This window comes from Pterocles gutturalis, unplaced genomic scaffold (genome assembly GCF_000699245.1).
Source record: "Pterocles gutturalis isolate BGI_N339 unplaced genomic scaffold, ASM69924v1 scaffold8952, whole genome shotgun sequence".
Taxonomy (NCBI): Eukaryota; Metazoa; Chordata; class Aves; order Pterocliformes; family Pteroclidae; genus Pterocles; species Pterocles gutturalis.
The window spans coordinates 1-21,073 of record NW_010112711.1 but is presented as its reverse complement, the minus strand read 5'-3'; the positions used below and the strand labels follow the sequence as shown (position 1 = coordinate 21,073).

The window sequence follows — 21,073 nt, the reverse complement described above, 5'->3', positions numbered from 1 at the left end:
AAGTAAGTTTATATTCATGGACATAACCCAGATCATCAACAAGACAGTTACAGTTATTTTCTTTAAAAGTAAAAATGGCTCCACTAAGTCTTGGAACGGAGTCCTGCAAACACTCAAGTCCAGAGCATAATTTTACCAGTGTGGCTATAATTGGATAAAGCATAACCTTGGTTTAATTGCTATTGATCTTAGGGAAGATTTACAGAGGAAGTTTTCTGGTATATCTAGACCTAAGTAATAACCAATTCCTAGAACAGAGGCTGTGGTTAAGTTGTTTAACAGTCTCCCTGGGGTTTTCCTTTTTTCTGCAAGAACACTGCATTATTTTTCCATGTATTTCCTGTAAGGAGTACTCTCAGAAGTAAAGGGAGGATGGCAGCAACGTCCGCTTTTCATTTTCCATACATATGTAGGGACAAGCTATAAGGGATACTTTTTGCCAGGTGGTTTTATTAACATATTTGAAACTCTAAATATAATATTAAAAAAAAATTATTTTCTTCTCTGACCATGTACTTACATTAGTTTAGCCAACTCACATCTAAAATTACTCCAAAGTGCTTTTGTTGGAACAACACTTTCAAAGAGTAAAATACAAATCAGAACGTTCTCTGTTTTGTGCCTACTTACATGTAGGCACCATGTTAGTTTCAGCTTGCATGTTCTTGAAAAAAACGTGGGCAAGTTCTAATATTTTTAAGCATTTTGAAGCCTGTAATTTGGTAGGTCCCTAGAGGAGATGAAACATTTGCCATAAGGAAATGGAAAGCTGTTTTTCAATTGAGAGAGAAACTTGGTTCTGCAAAGTATAGGATATTCTCATGATAGAAGGATTATTTTTAGCCAGAGCCCCTTTTAGCAATTCCGTTGAACTGAACAGTGAAATGCTCCCTGCTAGGTTTTGCAGCATAATGAGCTGGTTTTCAAGGGGAAAGAAAAAAAAAAAACCAAAACCCACCACCCCAAAAACCCCTAGACTTTGGACAAGGATAATATCTTATTTATATTTACATATAAAGAGAGGCAAGACTCACTGTGTTGTGTTCACATTGTACTCACTGCTCTTTGTGTAATTTGAGTGCTTGTCTTCTTTGTACAATTTTAAGGTTGTGTCTAACTTTCAAAATAATTTTTTTTTTAACAAAGCTTCTCATTGTAATAACGGTATTACAGTTTAGTCTGTTTTGGGCTGGTGAAGATGCTTTACTTTTGGTTTGGTGGTGAGGATGTTTTGCTGATGGTAAGGGGCCACAGAAATAGTTTTATTTAAACAAGTGATGGACTTATGATTAGATACTAGAATAAGGCTGAAAATACCTGGGTCCTGCACTGCCACAAGACTTCTTGTTAGAACAATAAGACCCGAGTAAGTGATTTAAGTTTTTCTATTAAAATATTATCGGAAAATAAATACTTTGTAAAGTTTTCACTTGCTAATAGAAAAATAGTCCTTTTAAAAAAAAATTAATTCCTTTTTCATAGAATTTATGCATGATCTCTTATTTTGCCAAGAAAGCAGTTAAAGAATGTGTGATAGTTCACATATAATGGTAATACAAGATAGTAGAAACAGATGGTGACAGGAAAAATTAAAGAATGTACATGCTGTTGTTCTAGCTTAAAGTTATATCAAACTATATATATTGAAGCAGTTTGTTGATGTATCTGTACAATCACACTGAAGTCTGTTTCAGGACTGGTTATACAGAAACCCCATTGCCTGTCAAGTATGTGACTTTCTTCATGGTGACAAAAATTCCCTAATTATGCCTTCTGTTGCAAGTGAACACCAAGTGAAATAATTGTTACCTGTTTTGACATATCAGTAAATGATTCGTAGGTATAGGGTCTTGCAACTGCCTAATGCTTCAGGTCTTTTCAGAAAGGGCTTCCATAATGTGGAAGAATCAGGTCTTTCCAAACTATCTGCAAAAAGGTCACAGTTTAATCTCTCTCTTAGGGACTTCATTAAAATTGAGCAAATAACATAAGCCCATCAAAATTATCAAGTGTAGGTATGATTGTTTGCACATTCCTTTTCTTGAATTCTTCTCTGGCTTGGCATCTCAAAATGGATCAGTGATAAGCTCATGTAGCCTCTTGACTCATGAATTTATTCGTCATTACTTTCTCATTTTCAGGTCGCAGCACATTAAGGCTGAGTTGCTTTTTGTTGCCTTTATACCAAATGGAAAAGCTGAATAGAAATAAACATACCCTTTTGTAAAGTTTTCTTGTGTGAACAATTCCTCTTTGAAACAGCATATGTATATTTGCAAAATCAATGTATCAGTAAGGATTTGTGTGGAAGCTAATGCAGAATCAGGGGAAGTAGATACTGAAAGTTTAGTAATCAGACCATGCTAAGTTCTTATGGTGACAGGTCACTTTCCTAAATGAATCATGCTGTATAACTCATATCCACAGTGCAGCAGGATGAAGTGTACATAACTTCTTTTAGGCCACATTTATACTGATAATTAAGTTTGACATTTGTCATTTACATAGGCTGGACAGCAAAGACTGAAGGAGAGACAATCTGTAGCAGTTCTGCTTAAGTAAGGATTTTTTTTTTTTTATCCCACCCCTTTTCTCTTTCTAGAAGGGGTTTAGAATTTGTGGGTCTTCTGGTGGTAGAGGCCACCTCTTTCATATTCAAAAGCAGATAGCACATCTTACAAGTAAAAGCACAAGGTGCAGTCTCTGAGAGAGGGTACAGGGAGCTACTGCAACTGTCACTCAGGCTTGACGGAGGGCAGCCTCAAGACCAGTGTTGCCCCTGAAGTTAAATGTTATGTGTTAGGTATACTTAATACAGTTCTATAAAATAGAAAATTGAGTACAAAATATAAATTATAAACAATTGCTGAATAGCTATTTCAGTCCATTTGAGCTTACCTTTTGAGTGTCCCAACTCCATGCTCACTTTAGGTGTCAGAAGCCAGAAACATCTGAAGATTTAGTCTTGCAAAAGAACATCTGTTTTGCTAGAAGATTTCTGCTAGACCTGGAGGAGTACATGAGGAAGATGAGTGGTTTCAGTTGGTATGAAAAGCCTGTGTCCAGCTGAGCCAAACAAGCACAAGCGATTTAAGTTTATTCATGTTTCAAATGTATCCAAAGTACTTAGTTCTCTCTCTGTGTCTTGTCCTGTCTGTAACGGAGAGGAGGGGGAAGTAAAAGCAGAGGACTACTGAAGTGACCAGTGCTCTCATATGTGTTCCGTGAACATGCTGAAATAAGAGTAAACATTAATTAGGAAGTTTCTACTGTCTTTCTGTGGGTATTTTCACTTTTTCCTCTGTCGTGGTTTATAAAGCCACAGGGACAGTCCTTTGTTGAACACCTGGTGGGCTGAGGCAGGGACAGTGAGGGTTTCACTCACCACTTAGGGTCACGGGCAAAAAATCGACGTGACTTGGGAAGAAAAAAAAAAAAATTCATTTATTGACTTAGGGTCACGGGCAAGAAACAGACGACTTGGGAAGAACAAAAAAAGCCCAATGGAATTTATTAACTATTTACAACAAGAAGCAGGATAATGAGAAACTATGTCTTAGAAAGGCACTTCTCCCCCACCCCTCCCTTCTTCCCAAAGCCCAAATGCTTTGTTCTGTACCTTCTCCCTGCCCCAGCGGCACAGGGGGGCAGGGAATGGGGGGTGTAGTCAGTTCGCCGCTCTTTCATCCTCAGGGGAGGGCTCCTCACAGTCTTTCCCGGCTCCAGCGTGGGGTCCCTTCTCACGGGACAGTCCTTAAACTGCTTTGGTGTGAGTCCTTTCCACACAGGGCCGCAGTCCCCCAACGACTACCCGGCTCCGGTGTGGGTTTCTCCAAAATTCCTACATGGGGTCCTCCACGGCTGCATCTTCTCATGGGCTGCACCAAGGGACAAACTGTGCGTCACCATGAATCTTCACGCTGCAGGGGAAGTGCCAGAGGAGGCGCTTCTTCCTCTTGCTTCTCTTCACTGACTGGCATGTCTGTGTAATTATCTCTCTCAGATCCTGAACTCTTGCTCCTCCCTCTGCCGCAGGTCTTCATCGGCTCCCGGGAAAACAGCCTCTCGGGCAAGCCATGGCGGAGGCTTGGGCTACGGCAGGTCGGTTTGCAGGCCAGACCGGTCTGCCTAAGCCCGGGGCCATGCCAACCCCCTTGTTCCGTGCCCCCTCTTCAACATGTTATTCACAGAGGTGCCGATTGGCTCAGCCCTGGCCTGGGGTGGGTCCAGCCTGAAGCTGGGGAAACTTCCAGTCGTTTCTCACAGGGGCTGGATCGGTGGTACTCCTTCCCCCACTCCCCCTCCCGGTTACTAAATCCTTGGAGCCGGGGGGGTGGGGGTGAACCGCTGGCAGTCACTTACAGGGGCCGGCACTGCAGCCCCTCCCTTGCTGCCAGCAGAGCTGGAGTCCAGGGAAACCTTTAGCAGCTACTTACAGGAGCCACTGCTGTGGCCCCTCCCTGCTACCAGACAAAAACCGCCACACAAAACCATAACATCCTCCTATCTGATCCTTCTGTTCAGTAAGAACTATTGTGTCCTTGAGGAAAATAAGGAAATTTCCATTTTTCTCCTAACCAACAGAGTAGCTTACAGCAATGCAGCAGAGAGAGGGTATCATTCAACAGTTCTTTTCAAAGCTGGAGGAAAAATAATTAGGAGCTGTAGAGGTTCTTAGGGGTTTTTTTGTACATTGGTTTGCCTCATTTTTTTTTTTTAATCTATCCTTCAGTGTACAGAGTAGCTCCCAAATTCAGTATTCTATTTCACTGCAGTAAATGAGACCTCCCTACTTTAATTCTTTTGTAATTAGCTTTAAATTGCTTCCTCCCTCCCCTTATTTCTAAAGCCTGTCATTACCGTAAGACGAATCAAATAACTAGAATTCCCATGCTTACACTTAGTGTTTTATATACTGCAAAACCCTGAGTAGATTCTTAACCAACTCTGTATTGAATGAAGGGACACCAATTGAGAGCATCCAGGCTCGTGCTCAGCCTGCACTTTAGAACCTGGTGCGATATGTATTTGTTGATTTAACAAAGCTTAGCTCATCTCATTAAACTGAAATTGCTTAGGAAAAAGCAGGGAGATGCAGACAATCTCATGCTGTCTTGTATAGAAATTAAGTAACTGATCCCTCCTTTGTTGGGGAGCTACAGTAGAAGGACATGAGGACAGGCTGCAGGGGTCAACCATAGCTCATGCAGCGGCACATTTGGCTGCAAGCTGCATGATCACTAGAGACAGACAAGGAGCTAGCTGAGAGACTTAATTATTGTTGTTCCTGAACTTCTTCATGTAGTGTAATTAATGTAATTTTAAGTAGACTTACTGGAGCCTGCTATCTAAATGTCATACATCTCTGGGTAGTTGGAGGACAATGTCTAACCACCTGCAAATGGGGAGAATGCAACCCTAAAACACAACCTTGTCTTGTCAGAAGAAAAACTGAGGTGGAACAGAAGGAATATTACATAGTTGAGGTTTTTTTTCCACTTGCATTCAGTAAAGAAGCAACAGACATGACAAAGTGGACTGAACCGAGTGAATAAACTTTCTATTAATAGCAATCCTCAGGTGTTTAAGACTATCCAAATTTTAATCCTTCTTTTTTTTTAGCCTCTTTCTGAAAATAGTGTCCAACACACACAGAACTGTGCTAATCATTGTTGGACTGCACTGAATTCTTAGATCTTTACCAAATACTTGGCATCTGTTAGGATTCAGCTAAGGTCCGATTTGCATATAGCAAAGTTACTGAGTTAATGCAGACAGTGGAAATCAGTGCCATCTAGTGACATCTTTTTCTGCCATCTTCAAATAATATCTCATCTTTAATTAAATACATATGCACCTCCCTCTCCTAGTTATGCGGTTTTAGATTAGGACTCTGATTTCTTTCTTTGGCAAATAGTTCTTTTATGTTTACTTAGTATGTGCTATCTGTTGAAACATGCTTTTAAAGGAAAATTAGAACACTTCAGTGTTTCAAATCCAGGGACTGATTTTCTCAAAAAAAAAATAGAAGATAAGTTAGCATTTGGAGATCTAATGTATGTCTTTTATAACCTAATAATATCACAAAAATTAAAAAAGCTCCCAGGGATGTCTCAAGGAGGTCATAAAGCCCTAACAAAAAACCACAAAAAATTCATATTTTTTGCCATCTTCTAGCAGATTCTCAAAAAAGAAAAAAACCAAAAACCCCACCAAAAAACCTCCACAACTCTACTCTTAAGCAGAAAGGCACTGAAGGAAATAAAGTGCCAGCAGTGACAGTAGAAGTCACATTTGCTAAAGCCTCTTTAAGAAAAGGACTCCAAAAAACATAGATGAGTATCCAAGATACTTACTATTGAAAATTCAAAGTCAAGAATCCTCACAAGCCCCTAAGAGCATGTGGTACGGCGAATATGTGCTCCTTCCTGCACCTCTGACCCACCTCACCTCTCCGGGAAGGCTAATGTAAGACAGTACCCATTTTACAATTCAGAATACTTCCACAAAGTTACAAACACTGAATTACCCGCCTAGAAAGCCAGTCTCAAAATACTGTAGAGAACGGACAGGACTTTGTCTTGTTAGAAAGCTTCAGTCAGTAGCAAAGGACTCAGCCCAAAACAGTTCTTCTAATAAGAACACAGACATTAATTACCAACTACTAACACTACATTCCTAGCATAAACTTTGGGTAACTCAACACAAGCAGAAATTACCCTGCCAGGAAATGCATCCCTGAATGACCAATTTCACTCTCTAAGCTAGCTGTGGATTCAGCCACTAGATGTCTTCACTATACAAAAATGCAATCTGCAGTACTACTATTTTGTCTGAAGTGGAAGCATGCTGTGTGTTTCACATATTTTCCATTGAGGTTGGATTGTAATATTTGTAAGGCTATTTCAGTTTCTCACAAATGTCAGTATGATTCTCCTGATCATCATGTACTTAGCCAGACACTTCTAACCATAAAATTTTGGAAAGCAGTTCAATAATTTTCTCCAAAATATTACTTTGAAAAAAATCCTGATACATTAGATTTTTGTTAGAGCATAATATGCATACATTTTGTCTAGAAAGCATAAAATATTTAGAATAGAATTGTTCAGCTGTAAGGCATCTACAGCGATCATCTAGTCCAACTGCCCAACCACAAGTTAGTGTGTTAATTAAGGGCATTGTCTATATGCCTCTAATACACTGAGAAGCTTGAGGCATCAACCACTTCTCTAGGAAGCCTGTTCCAGTGTTTGACTGTCCTTTTGGTAAAGAAATATTTTCTAATGTAAAGTCTGAACATCTCCATTTTAACATAGGATTTCATAGCTGCATGAATTTCTTCCCTGGTTTCTATTTATGGTTGTTGTGTTTGCATTATAAGCAGAAGTGATAATTGCTGCATGCAAAGTTTCTGTTCAACCTTAGTTTGTTTCTAACTTTATGAAGGAGCTCTGCATTGGCAGAATTTTTTTAAAAGTTTCAGCTAAATGGTTCAGTGTTTTAGAAATACCTAGGGGAAAAGGTGTCAAGGACATGCTGAAGAAGAACCCACAAAATCCTAATCCAAATTACTTGGCCTTATGTTATGGGGATGCAAAAACTAAATAGCAGCAGCAATCACCTCTCATAGTGCAGATTATTATAAATCAATCTAGTGCAAATTAAGACTGTTCAGACATGTGTTTCTAACATCTACCAGCTTGTGAAAAGTGAATTTGTTCAGCTTCTTAATTTGTTAATGTTGAATTAGAGTAACACACAACGGCTGAACAAGTTTATAATACTGTTGTGCATCCCTTCGCTCTGCTGTACTGCTACTTATAAAATCAAAACCTCAACTGCAGGAGCATCTTTCAAAAAAAAAAAAAAGTCTGCAGTTATGTTTGTTACACTGTAAGGGGAGACAGAGAAGGGTGAAAGATGTTTTGCTTTGAATCACAGAGGAGTTCTGAGATTATGTGAAATGAACAAGCAGTTCGTGTTTCAATCACACACAAAAAAAAGAGAACTGCATAACCTATCAGATTTTTGCAGATACATTGCTTCCCCACCCCTTTTTGCATTGTCTTGGCAGAACAACTAGAAAAAGGAATCAGCTCAGACATACACCCCAGGTAAACCAAACAGGATGCAAGAGGCCCATTTGAACTGCGCTTCTTAAACCCACGGGAACTTCTTCTCTCTACCATGCCCAGAGAATCAAGGCTCCTCCCGTCATGTTGATAAAAAGAGTATTACTGCACACTCTTCTAGCAATGCTGGCTCAGAGCAACTATCAAAGTTATGGTAAGATGTGGTCTTATAATTTAACATGTCTGTAGTTAATAAACATTGCAGGGGGAGAACAGAAACCAAAGCAGTGCTTAGTGTACCTTGGAGATAATCTGTGTCATATTTTATTAGCATATCAGAGAATCCTAATTTGATTGAAGAGGCCCATAACAACCATAATTGAGAAATATTCGGTACCTCTCTAGACCAGAACGCTAGCACTTGGGGACCAAATAAATCTTCCTTTATGGCCAAAGGCTCTGCCTTCAAGTGGCTTGGCAGCATTCAAGCCTCTGCTTGAATTCTGTGAATTCTACTAGCTCTGAAATAGAGCCAGTTTGCAGTTGAATTACCCTTACCAGATAAGCGTACCTTCAATCATTTAACTTAACCCCATCTAATTTCCATCCCACTTTCAACTTTGAATTTCCATGGTTTTTAAAGAGAGATATTCTAGTTTGGACTGACATCAGAACTATGCTGTGCCCAGTATACTCCTAATATTATTTTTTACTTTACTTTGCTTAATGACTTTTTTTTTCAAGTTCTTCCCTGCTGGTATCAAACAGGAGACATAAGTGTTAATATTGAAAGGAAGATAGTCATACAGAAAGGATAATAGCTGCTGCAATGGATGCACTCAGCTTTGAGATATATCAACCGATAAATTAATTGATCAAAATAACATTTGCTATAAGGTACTGCTAAAATTATACAAACAAATTGAATTGACTATGTGAAGCTTAGTTGACATGCATGACTAACTCTGCAAATCTATAGCATCTTTCAACACTGCTTGTTTTTATGAATAAAACACATCGTTAATACTAATAGGAGAGGTTAAACAAGCATTCAGAGCATCTGCCTGGGAAGGGAAACCCAACTATTTAGCTTAAGACACACAAACTACCGTGTCAGTTAGATGCAGCTGTTTCTTAATCAGGGTGCAATCTGAGCTCGAGGAGGCTACTGAACTGCTTTACATTTTATTTTCAAATTAAGATACTAGCATGCTCCCGAAGGGAATGTATCTAAAGCTGACAACCTCCTTCATACCCTAAATAGAGGTATCTTCTTTTCTTGTAAGAAATAACCACTGTTTTTGTTCAGTTCATTAAGTATGCTGTGTTATTAGACTCTCACAAAATCACCTCTCTGCGATGTCCAGTATAGTTCACCAATACATGGACGAACTCTCCGTACTCATCTGCCAGGTTCTTAGATACTGTTTTTAAAGCAGAATGTAATTTCTGTTATGCTGTTTGTCACATGAATCTTGTTTACACAGAATTTATTTTGCTAGGTTTTATTCTCTGATCTACTTCAAAACTACTTAGGGTCCTCTGAGTACAATACTATTTCCTTCTATATGCCTATGCTACTACAAATATCAGAATCATGTTTGCAGGAGCATTATGGAGAGAAAAGTTTTGCAAGTTAGTGTCTACAGAACCATGATGTTTATTTTTTTAAATGTATTTATATTTTAGCCGTAAAAACAAAACAAGCTTGGAAAACCTATTTCGGTCAGAAGTAAACTGAAAATTGAAGCCAACTTATTTAAGCTTTGTATGCTGCAAATCTATCCAAAGTTTCCCTTACTCCTAAGAAAAATAAAGTTAACCACTCAGATTTCATATACAAAGTCAATACCCTGCAAATCTTCTCTAAATTCAGGAAGGAAAAGTAAGCTTGTTTCTGATAAGTCACAAGCAAAAGGACCTTCTCCCCCCTTACCCCAGTAACTTTAGTCCAGTTAGACCCTATCACCTTTGTAACACCAAAGAACAGATTGTTCCCATCCAGTCTCACAGAGTGGTTGCTGCTGTCTGGACAGCACACACAAAGTGAATGAAGCACTTCATCCCAATGAAAATAAACCCAGCAAACCTCCCCTCGCTCCGAGAAGCCCCAGATGGTAGCTAAGCATGTGCACACATGCCCACTAACGGTGGGCATGGTTCTCAGCTCAAATAGCACCTTGCTGTTAGACGTTCTTGTTGGATAGCCTGCACATGCTCGCATTCAGCTAAATAGAAATGTTCCACCTTCAGGTTTCAGTCATCAAAATATAAAAGCATGTTTTCTGCCGTTATGCAGCTTTTGTCAAGGAATAGTTAAAAAATGGTGCAATTCTCAGTCAGCTACCTCAGCAAGCAGGGCAGCTTTGCAAATAACACCATTGCCAGAAAAAAAACCAAAACAAAACAAAACAAAAAAAACACCCCAAACAAACCAAAAAAAAAACAAACCCAGAAGAACAAAAAACCCAGAAAGTCCTTCATTGTACACCAAGTAAACAGGAAAAGTACATTACTGTATTTTCAAGGTGACAGGTGACATAGGAAAAATTAAGTGAAAAGGACCAAAATTAAATTTCCATTAGCAAAATTACATTCTTCAAAAAATCCAAATTGTGATATAAATACCTAAAATTCCTAAAATAAAATTTTACATCATTCCTGGAAAAGCCTTCTCTGAAGTTGGGAGAAGTCTGAAAAAGTTCTACCCAGGTATCACTTAATACATCTTCTGAAGTTCTCCTTACTAACTGCACCTTAGCTAAATTGAAGAGGGAAACATGCTTTTCCGTTAGTTTTCCTCACAGCCCATTTCCTTTTTATGTTGTTAAAATATTGATCTCAATATTGAATGTGAAACCCTGACAAATCAATCCACTTTCTGCTGTAGGTTTTGTGCTATGGCCCTAATCAGAAACTTCCCAGAACCTTGGACCAGAGTTAAAAACATCACTAGTGCTTCGCTGTGTTCACAGACAGACCCAAACGTAGGATTCAAACCTAACTGTAGACATTTGTTTTTCAGGAATAATTGACATTTTACACCTCAGTCATTATCTGCCTCAGGTAATGATACATATGACTTGTATTCTATCCCATCCCTTGTTCCTTTCTTTTTTAAGGGGAGAGAGAGGGAAAACCAAAGTAAAGATAAACCCTTTTGAAAACAAATGCTTCAGAAATTTCTATTAATAAGCCCTAGTTTACTGGAGTTGTTCTGAGTTCTTAGATGACCGAATATGAATGACGCCATTTGTAATTCAAAGATTAGAAGACTCAATTTTTAGCTATTATTTTTTTGCTAATGGATTGAGTTAGGCACATGGAAAACCATCTCCATTAAACCTCTCTTGTTTGCTTAATGACTCACGTCATGACTATGTCTTCTAGAACACAAGAATGAGAAAAAAAATTTGTTTTTTATAAAGGAAAGTATTGTCATGGGTATTTCAGAATTGTACAAGTTATGGAATGCCTGCTTTAATTTGAAACCCTTATCCTAGCAGTACACCACACAGAAGATTTTCCTTACCTGTGCAAATTAATTCTTGGTGCAACAGATCCTGGCTCGCCACAGCCTCATCAGGAACACATTCAAGTGATCTAAAAGAAAACGTGCTTTTAGTCAAACTGAATCTTACCAAGGAGCATAAGTCTGAAGCTGATATATAAAGCTCCCATGTGCTGCAAATGCTTTTACCCTCTTGAAAAACTGCACATTCAGATATGCAGCGTGACCACCCATATGTATGACACTGAAAACTTAAGACTTGGTATAAGATCTCATAACCGGTTTCAGGTCGCAGCTTGTAACAGTGTTAAAGGAAGAGTAATTAAATTTGTCTCAGAAAGTGCTTGCATGTATAGAATAGGTCCCAAATATTTTGTTTTTAAAAGGATTTTCGCCACTGCTTTTTATCCACTTAAAGTTTCTTGCCAAGTGAGGTATGATTTGTGAGAGAGGAAAGGTTAATTAGAGATTTCAGGGCACATTCATAATGAATTCTCACACTTAATTACTATCGGGAAAAAAAGGATGGATTACAGGAAAAAGGCTTTCTCTAGCCCAGATTTTTAGTTACTGAAGTTCAAAATAGTACAAACTAGGAATTTCCCAAAGCCCGAGAAAAATGTTTGACTCTTATTCACTCATCTTGGGTGATGATATTGTTCTATAAGGACCCCAAATTGATGACTAATAACATTTACCAAAGACTAGGTTTCTTCCTAGCAAAAATTTGAAAATCTAAAGCCCGTGTAATTCAGCTATCTGTCATTAACAAGTCACAGAAACATACAAAAGCAGTTGTGATTATTTTGCATGCTCCAAGCATTGTCTCATAACAGTTAAAAGTAATTAAAGGCAACCTAAAGTCCAATTGCTTTAGGCCTCTGAAAGGAAGGCCCTTTTCCAGGCTCTGAAAACAGTCTACAAATGCTTACGCACACTGAAAGGCAAGCAGTAGTTTGTATAGCTCCTGGTTAAAAAGTTCAAAAAATTGCTCTGTTTGACTGACAGAAGAAAAAAAAAAATGACTGAACAAAATAGTGGTGTTTACCGAGCAACCACAGGCTTCTTTCAAGGGATCCACAGATGAAAACTAAGAAAATTAAATTAATTTTCAGTAAGCTGAATTTATTCTACCAAGTCTATAGCTACACAGAAAGAAAGATAGAAAGAAAGAAAAAGAAAGAAGGGAAGAAAAGCACTATAAACTAGAGGAAATGGAAGACCAAGAGAAACCCAGTAGCCTCAACTCCTACTTATTTTAAGGGAAAAGGAAGAGAATTTCTACACTAGGGTTAATTGACAGCAAGCTGCCAAACACTTTGACCTTCATCAGGAGACAGAGGTGAAGGCTAAGAGCAAACAGATGTGTGTAGCCTGGTGTCATGCAAACGTCTATCTGAAAGGATCTCTGAGGGTCAGTGGGACAGGAGGGCTCTACTCCTCAGTAATCATGGGCAGGTAGTGGCACTATTGGGCTGGGTAGCAAGTGCAGGATACGTTTTCCCATGTGTGGTTCCCAAAGCCCAGAGGCATGAAAGAGGGCAGATTCAGATCAGATATTAGGAAGAAATTTTTTCCTCTGAGGGTGGTGGGTCACTGGAACAGGTTGCCCAGAGAAGCTGTGGATGCCTCATCGCTGGAGGTGTTCAAGGCCAGGCTGGATGAGGCTTTGAGCAACCTGGTCTAGTGGAGGGTGTCCCTGCCCGTGGCAGGGGGGTTGGAACTTGGTGATCTTTAAGGTCCCTTCCAACCCAAACCATTCTGTGATTCTATGATTCTATATTCTGTAGGTAACCTTTTGAAGAAAACAAGGCTGTTGGAGTCAGGCCCACTCAATGGTAGGGATTTTCTGCTCTAGAAGCATAATTTAACCAGACCTGATTATATTGGAATTATACTAGTAAACGAATGATCACCACCAGAAGTGAATGATTGCCACTAGAAGGTGAAGGAGCAAAACTGTGGCGCATGTTGGCATAGGCACTTGGGAAAAAAGGAGAAACACTATTCAAGCTCATCTGACTGAGAGATGTACTAGCACATTTTATTTGAACTCTCATATTAAAGGTATACTATATGAGCAAAAGTAATGCAAATAAGATCAGTACCAGTGGAACTGGTTTTTTGTTTTGTTTTGTTTTTTTTAAAAAATTGTAACCAAGTAAATCCTTTGTTAGCAGCGGAATAGCTCCTTATGACTGAATTGTTAGTAGTGCAGGACAGGAAGTTGTACACAGGGAAGTTTTTGCTGTGGTATCGCTGCAAACTGGTAGCTTGAACTGCTTATACCTTTCACCTACAGAGCAAGGGCTGCACAAAAACTACTCTAGAAGTATATCCAGACCTCAGTAAAGTTTCTGCTCAGGAAATTTCTATATTCTCACTCAGGATGTGGCTGGAGGGCAATTCAAAACTTTCAATGTGCCCAGTATCACCCCTGTTCCCGCTCTCTGGGAGGTTCTGCTGCTGAGTGTTACTCTAGGTTACACTGACTAGTGCAGGAAAATAATTTCTTTAGAGCAATATGTAACATTGATAAGACATTTTCCTTTCCAACTACCTACACAACTAATGTTCATCTGAATTTGTGAGGATTAGTAACCCTGTCCCAAGTGAATGCTGTTGGATGTACAAAATTTCCTCAGTGCTCATCAGGTGATTCTTCCAAAAGCGACAGTGGGCAGTGATGTATACTTTGTGGTAAAAGCACAAGACGATTCAAAATCAAGGAAAACATGTCACTCCTGCACTGGGAAAAGATAAGAATGAAAGAGGTACAACAATTTCTGCCCCTCTCCCTAGTTAATATTGATGCTGAATGAGAGAGTGTCACTGAAATCTGTTTTAAAACCTAGGGAGAAATTGGACTTTTTTTGACCTTCTAGAAAAATTTTGTGGTTTGTTTTGTTGTTGTTGGAATTATTATTTTTTTTTTTGCAAAAAGAAAATGTTGAAAATAAATAATAAACAAATAAATAAATTGATAAAATAATAAGATGAAGGACCTGTTCTGCAGAGACCTGCACATCCTTCTGGAAACACCTGTTACATAGGATTATATCAGATAGAAGGCTGCTATCAGGGCACAACACGAGCTTTACAGATGCTTCCTGAAACATTATCTCCCATGGCAATCGTTGCTCAAACAATTGAAACCTCTGCTTTCTAATTTGAGCTTTTCATTTCCATTTTCAGACTATTGATAACCATGTGCTGCTACGGCTGTATGACCAAAGTAGATATGACCTACTTGTCTGAAACCAAATCATGCTTCACTTTTAATCTAAGTGAAAGATAAGTGATCCTCCTTCATAACTAAAATAGGTCTTTCAGAATGATCCTATTCAGGGGAGCAGAAAAGGGACTAGATGACTGGACAGGGCATGCTGTCCTAACATCTAAATGCTGCCTTGTGAACATGGACAGTTTCTACATGTTAGAGCTATTGCTCTTGCAATGTATTTGACCCATCATATACATTGCAATAAAAAAAATACAGATTATGTATATTTAATATACATTGCTCTTATTTAACTGAAACAACCCCAAGATTTTAAAGATTTCCTTTATGGCCTTTTTATTATGTTCATGGTATTTCCTGGCTTCTTTCCAACTTGGAGAGACTCCAGGCATTACCCCACTTCTTTCTTGAAGAGCAGTGCAAAAGACTGGGCAAGACCTAGGTAAACTTACCAGTCCTTAGCAGAAGAAAAAGGTTATCACACGTACCCTGTATATCTTCTTGATCAGAGCCTGCCTTTATACAAAAATTTCTCTAATTTATCTGGGAAATCTAATTTACTGCTGGTAATCTATTGATAGCTTTCTCTCTACACTAACTAGTGAACTAATATTTTCTTAGGTTTACAATCAATATACTTGCACTTGATGCATTTTCCTAAGTGCATCTCATTCTCTGCCATGACTTTTCCAATGTTAGTCCTTTTATGCCCCTACTTAAAAACCTGACCTTCTTTATGCTTCTGGAGGCTTCCTTCTTGTCTCAGTGAAAAACTTGCTTGTGATTTAGCCAAAACAGTCTTTTACCACGCAGCTGTAGTGTAGATGCTTAGTACTTGTACTGTCATCATTTGTTGCATGGACCAGAAGATCTGTTTATGTTCTTTTCCTTTGTATTTACATCTGATGAGCTCTTGTCTCATCTCCCAGGTCTCTAAACATACTAAAGCTTTCTTTGCCAAATCCAACCGCTTTTATTCTGCTTCTCTCCTTCCTTCTCTTCTTAGGGATACTGAATGAATTAAGGCTACTAGTTCCCCTTGCTTTTTATCCAGACTTTTTTCATTAGTAAAAAGACATTGTTTGTACCCAGAGCTATTGTCCTCCTTGTTAATTTTCTCATCTCTATCCAAATTATCTGAATTTTGCCCACTTACCCCTTTCCTCAAGGACCAATTTTAAAGTCCTTGTCCCAGTTGCTTACCTTTGTCCTTTTGCCACTCTGCTCACCCCACTTCAGCCCTCATTTAAAGCCATCCTGACCCAAGGAAAGTTGGTATACAAGGATGATTTCAGATCTGGACCCCTCAAAGCAGAAAATTCCCAGGATGTCAAGCTCTGTGAGCAGATGAGTTTCTCTGTTGTACATGGCAGAGATATAACAGACACCACAATTTTTTGCAGTGGCTGCAAATAACAGCCTCATAGTGAATAGCCTCTTCCTCATTATCAAGCAAGATCAGGCACACTTGATAGGGCAAAATGAGAACAATGTTAAAGATTTAGGTTTAGAGGCAGATGAGTGCCACCTCATTGTTACACACATGTTCCCAAAGTCACCTTAAAGAGAGTAACTGAAAAATCAACAGCAGTAAAGTGCTACTAGCTCTGCTATAATGAAAGCTATGACCACACTCACGCTCGAAACTCAGTATTACCGAGTGCTTTGCAATTTATTTAAGGTGTGGAGTAGTCTGAGATTTGTAGAGAACAGTCTTGCAAACGAGAGGCCATAAATGAAAACTTGTTAATCTGACCATCCCAAGCTCTTGAATAGACTCTCCAGGTATTAACAAGGATTGCTATATCATATGCATAGGAAATCCTGGATAACGGTGGAGGTGAGGTGTTCGGTGTCACAGTTAATGCACACTGACTGCCTGGGGGGCCAGAGGCTCCATCCCTTGAAACAGCACTGGCTTCTGACAGACAGACCCCTCTGCTCCCCCCACCGCTCTTTCCTCCCCTACACATTTCTCCTCCCTACAAAACTTGCCTTCAACATAATTTGCCATTTTTTTCTACTCCCCTCTATCAACCAGAAGATACAAGTATATTTAAGATTTATTTCTCTGGACTTGCGACTAATCACTCTCTTCAGTGCACAAGCACTGTACTGTAAGACAGGGTAGGGAAATAGGGAGCAGATGGGTATCACATAGCTTTTGTTACTTTGACTTAGCCAGACAAATAAAGCACCACAATAAACATGAATCTCTAATAAAAGGTCAGGACATTCAATACCAAGACCCAGAGTTAAGATGACATACTGTAGCGTGAACACCAAGTTTAACAAAACATAACAAAAATTTAAAAATAGAGATAAGGTATATTTGCATTAAATATAATTATTTTCAATGTTACAGTTATAAAAAATCTACCAGAAGAAAAGCCTTTACTTCTGCAAGTTAACAAGAACTGTGAAGTAAATAATAATCTGAAGTAAATTTAAGAGTAACAGAAAAGGTCTGTGAGAAGGACAACACAGGAAAACTTGCTATGTATACTTTTTGTATTTTCTTTCTAAACTATTGAATTTCTAACTTGACTGAGATGTAGAAAAAAGGGGAAAAATTCATATTAGAGGGAGAAAGTGCATTTTAACAATCCTCCTGAAGCTATCACTGTCCCATGTAAAGATCGGCTCTTCTGCAAGAACACAAGGGAAGTCTTGAATAATGAGAGAGAAAAGAAACTGTGATTAGTGTTACGGGGAGTGTACAGCAGGCCTGCACAACCACGATTTTTTAAATGTTCTTCTTGTCTTCCAGGATTTGATGACACCGATTGTCCAGTGGAAATTCAAGTTGAAAGACACTCCCAGTACAAAATTAATGTTGGCAAGTCTTTGGTTATAGTCTGTCCAGTTCGTTACTGCAAGAAAAAGCCAGTCATGCAGTGGTGCAAGATAGAGGTTGATACCTGTGTGTTGCTGAAGGAGGGCAAAGCAGAATGGAAGTCCAATGTGTTTACTCTGGAGATTTTCTCAGTTCATCAGAATGATAGTGGATTTTATCGCTGTCGAGCAATAGCAGGCAACCTGTCCAGTGAGAGCCATGGAATAAAGGTTATTGTTGAAGGTGAGGCCCCTATATTATGAAAGAGCCCTTTTACACAAAAGGGTGCTACATTCAGAAAAGCTAATGAATGCTGAACAATGGCTTCTCCCAACATGTTTGACTGGTAGCACAGTTGTGCTGGTACTTACCACCTTCTTCATGCTTCTATCCTGCCTCTTGGTAGGATAGAAACAAAAGGAAAGAACAAAATACAGAAATAACAGGAGGATCTGGAAGAGAAAAGCAAAGCTATCAACATCAAACAACCACTAGTGGACTATTTGATAATAAAAAAATGCCAACTGGAAGAAAAAAAGATTGTGGGATGACAGCCTGGTTACACATCGCCTGGACTAGACAGGATGCAAATGGTTGTGTAGTAGCCAATGAGGCCACACAACATTAAAGAGGACAAAGCAATTCAAGTGTCTTGTTGTGAATGATCTCTCTTGCAACAAATAGAGGGAAAGTATAATTTTGTACTCCAAGAATTTCAAGAGCAGCAAAGATTTCAACAGCTTTAAATGATCTCAAGGGCAATTGAGGCCTTCACATTAACTTGGGCAGCTGGGATGCCAAGTCTAGGTTATGACGAACCATGTCTGCCCTCCTCAACATTGCTCTGCAGCTAGAAAGGGATCCATGTGGCCGTAGTGTCCTACTGACCCCAGGCACCTGGGTTGTAAGGGTGGTCTGTTGCCAGTTACTCTCCTGTTAAGTTAAGGAACTTTGTAAACTTGTTTATTGCCACATGAAATGCTGCAACAGATGCAGCAATGTCAAAATTTATGGCTGTAATGTGCTAGCAGGCACAGTACATGCCCAGATCATGATGCAATTTTCCTTTGAAATACGTTCTGCCGATCTATTTGTCTGAATGCCCAAGAGGTCTGAAAGATAGAATTACTCTGTTGGCAATGAGACACCAACACGTCATTCCTCCTCCCCCAAAACATCCTGCCCTTTGCTTGTTGCATTTTGTTCGTTCTTCCATCAGCAGACTGAAGGGGAGCCTTGTGAAGGCTTCAGTATGCATGTGGTGCAGAGAAAACAACTGCAGTGCAAAATGTCAGGTTGCTGTTTCAGTTCTCTGTCTTTTCTTTCTCTTTCAGAAAGATCTGCAAACATTATCACAATTTCACCAGAAAGTAAGTTCTGATTCTTATTTCCTCTTTAAGAGAAAGGAACTAATCTGTATTTCTGTGAATTTGTTTAGAGTGTTCTGTGCAGTCAAGACAAATTTAAACTCATCGCTAAACGACAGTTGCCTTCTTCCCACTTGAACAAAATACAGGGTCACAGTTTTCAAGGCTAGGACTGTCTAGCATTCAGCATAAAAAGGACAAAACTAGTCAAATTACCTCCTGGTGGTATCCTCTGCATTTCTGACATGCTCTAATATCCCAGTGATATATGGCTTATACTTACAAAGTGTTGGGAATTGTGTTACAGCATTACTTTAACGTAGCTTGAAGTATGGCTTTTACTCACAGTTATCATTCACAATTACAATTAAAAAATATGTTCAATGTTCAGACCAGTGCTCTAATACTGACCCTTTCTTTGCCTCTGCCAGCCTTCTGCTATGCATAATTCGTAAATTACACTTTCCTGTGCACTTTTCCTTCTAGTAACTTCATACTTTGTAGGATGCCCATGGATATAAGATTATCTCGTGACATGCTCTATCAAGTTACAGAATGTTTAAGTACATCAAGAAGCCAGTTAGATCAGAAAGACCTCATACTAAAAAAAAGGAAAAAACCCCTGCCAGTCAAGTATTTTTCTATGCTAATACATCCTAATGCATTTTTAGATACCACTAGCATCTCAGAAGAGTCCCAAGAATCTGGAACCTACAAGATATTACACATTATTTATGCTTCAGCTGCTGTGGGTGTATGTTGTCCCTTCATTGTTGCATGCATGTTTTGGTGTCTAAGGAGGTACCATGGTAAGTAGTTTTACCATCCAACCTTTGCCTAGTATGCATTTGGTTCCACCCCTTTTCATAGCTTCGCAGAAGTTGCATTCAAAGCTCTATGAAAATCCCCTAATAATTACCCCAGTAGGTTGCTGAGATGTCTTTATTGAGTGTACCAGTTAAGTTACTGGATCTCTAAGAATTTAATTTGCTCCATGTATTGTTACCTTCCAGAGACAGAGGGTTGGAAGTAAAAGAAGAACAAATAAAAATCTCAGACTTCATAATAGTTGGAAATTTCTCTCCTGTTTCGAAAATAATCAAGTTAGGAGCTCTAGTCATACAAATACAGTCGAGCTCTATCCAGATACATTTTGTATTCCTAGTTTTCCCTCTAAATTATCAAATAATTACAGTATTAATCTCCTCTGCTTTACAGGAACTTTTACACAGCTGCCATGTCCTAAATCAGGAATGGAGCTTGGAGTCCACCATATCCTGATTTAAGTGATCTCTCATTTACCTATTATAATCCCATGGATTTTTTTTGTTATTTTAGGAAAATGAAATTATTTCATCTTCCAATAAAATTTAACATGTTTGCTCATAGGATGGTTGTAGAAAGTTCCATGCATTTTTCTTTCTATTCAGTTCACTGAACACAGAGAAAACTGGCCACAAGTACACAAGGAATTTTTCTGCCCCTATTCAGAGGAGCTCTGTGGAATGCAGAAACTCATTCTAAAAATATATAATTTTGTGTTGATTAGCTTTTGTCAGAATAGCTATTCCCAAATCCAGTTTGGAAACAGATTTTTATTCTTTGTGGTTCACTCAAAAAGGCAAGGACTCCCATAGTAATTAATACTCTCTCCATAAGCAGAAAGGCACCTTCTCAATGCTGATTTATTGAAACATGGTTTTGTTTGTTTGTTTTCCAGAAAAGCAAAAGAGAACTCCGTTAACTCAACAGAGACAAGAGATACTGGTATGCTTAAATTTTTCCATCATCAAAACCTGTCCACGTACTGCATAACCGTGTACCGAGAACAAATCTTTGTGTAGTACAAAACGTGGCATAGGATCAGAGATAGATTTAGTGACCCTCTTGGTGCCTGGACAGCATGGCTTGCCTGGTGTGAGATATCACCAAGGCTGAGCTGAGGGAAGGAACTAAGAGTCTTATCCACAAAGATACTTTAGGCATCTAAATTCATGTTAAAATATTATTTTGTAATCACAGAATCAGAATCACAGAATGTTA

At 38.9% G+C, this 21,073-nt stretch overlaps 1 protein-coding gene across 1 annotated transcript; it reads left to right on the top strand.

Moving 5' to 3' along the window:
* Positions 1–8,219: 8,219 nt before the first annotated feature.
* Positions 8,220–20,797, top strand: BTLA (B and T lymphocyte associated; the record flags this gene model as incomplete). The annotated part of the gene is made up of 5 exons (XM_010074165.1): positions 8,220–8,289; positions 17,598–17,906; positions 18,998–19,033; positions 19,702–19,839; positions 20,751–20,797. Coding segments are annotated over exons 1-5 (600 nt in total), but the record flags the coding sequence as incomplete, so codon positions are not given.
* Between the last annotated feature and the right edge of the window lie 276 nt (positions 20,798–21,073).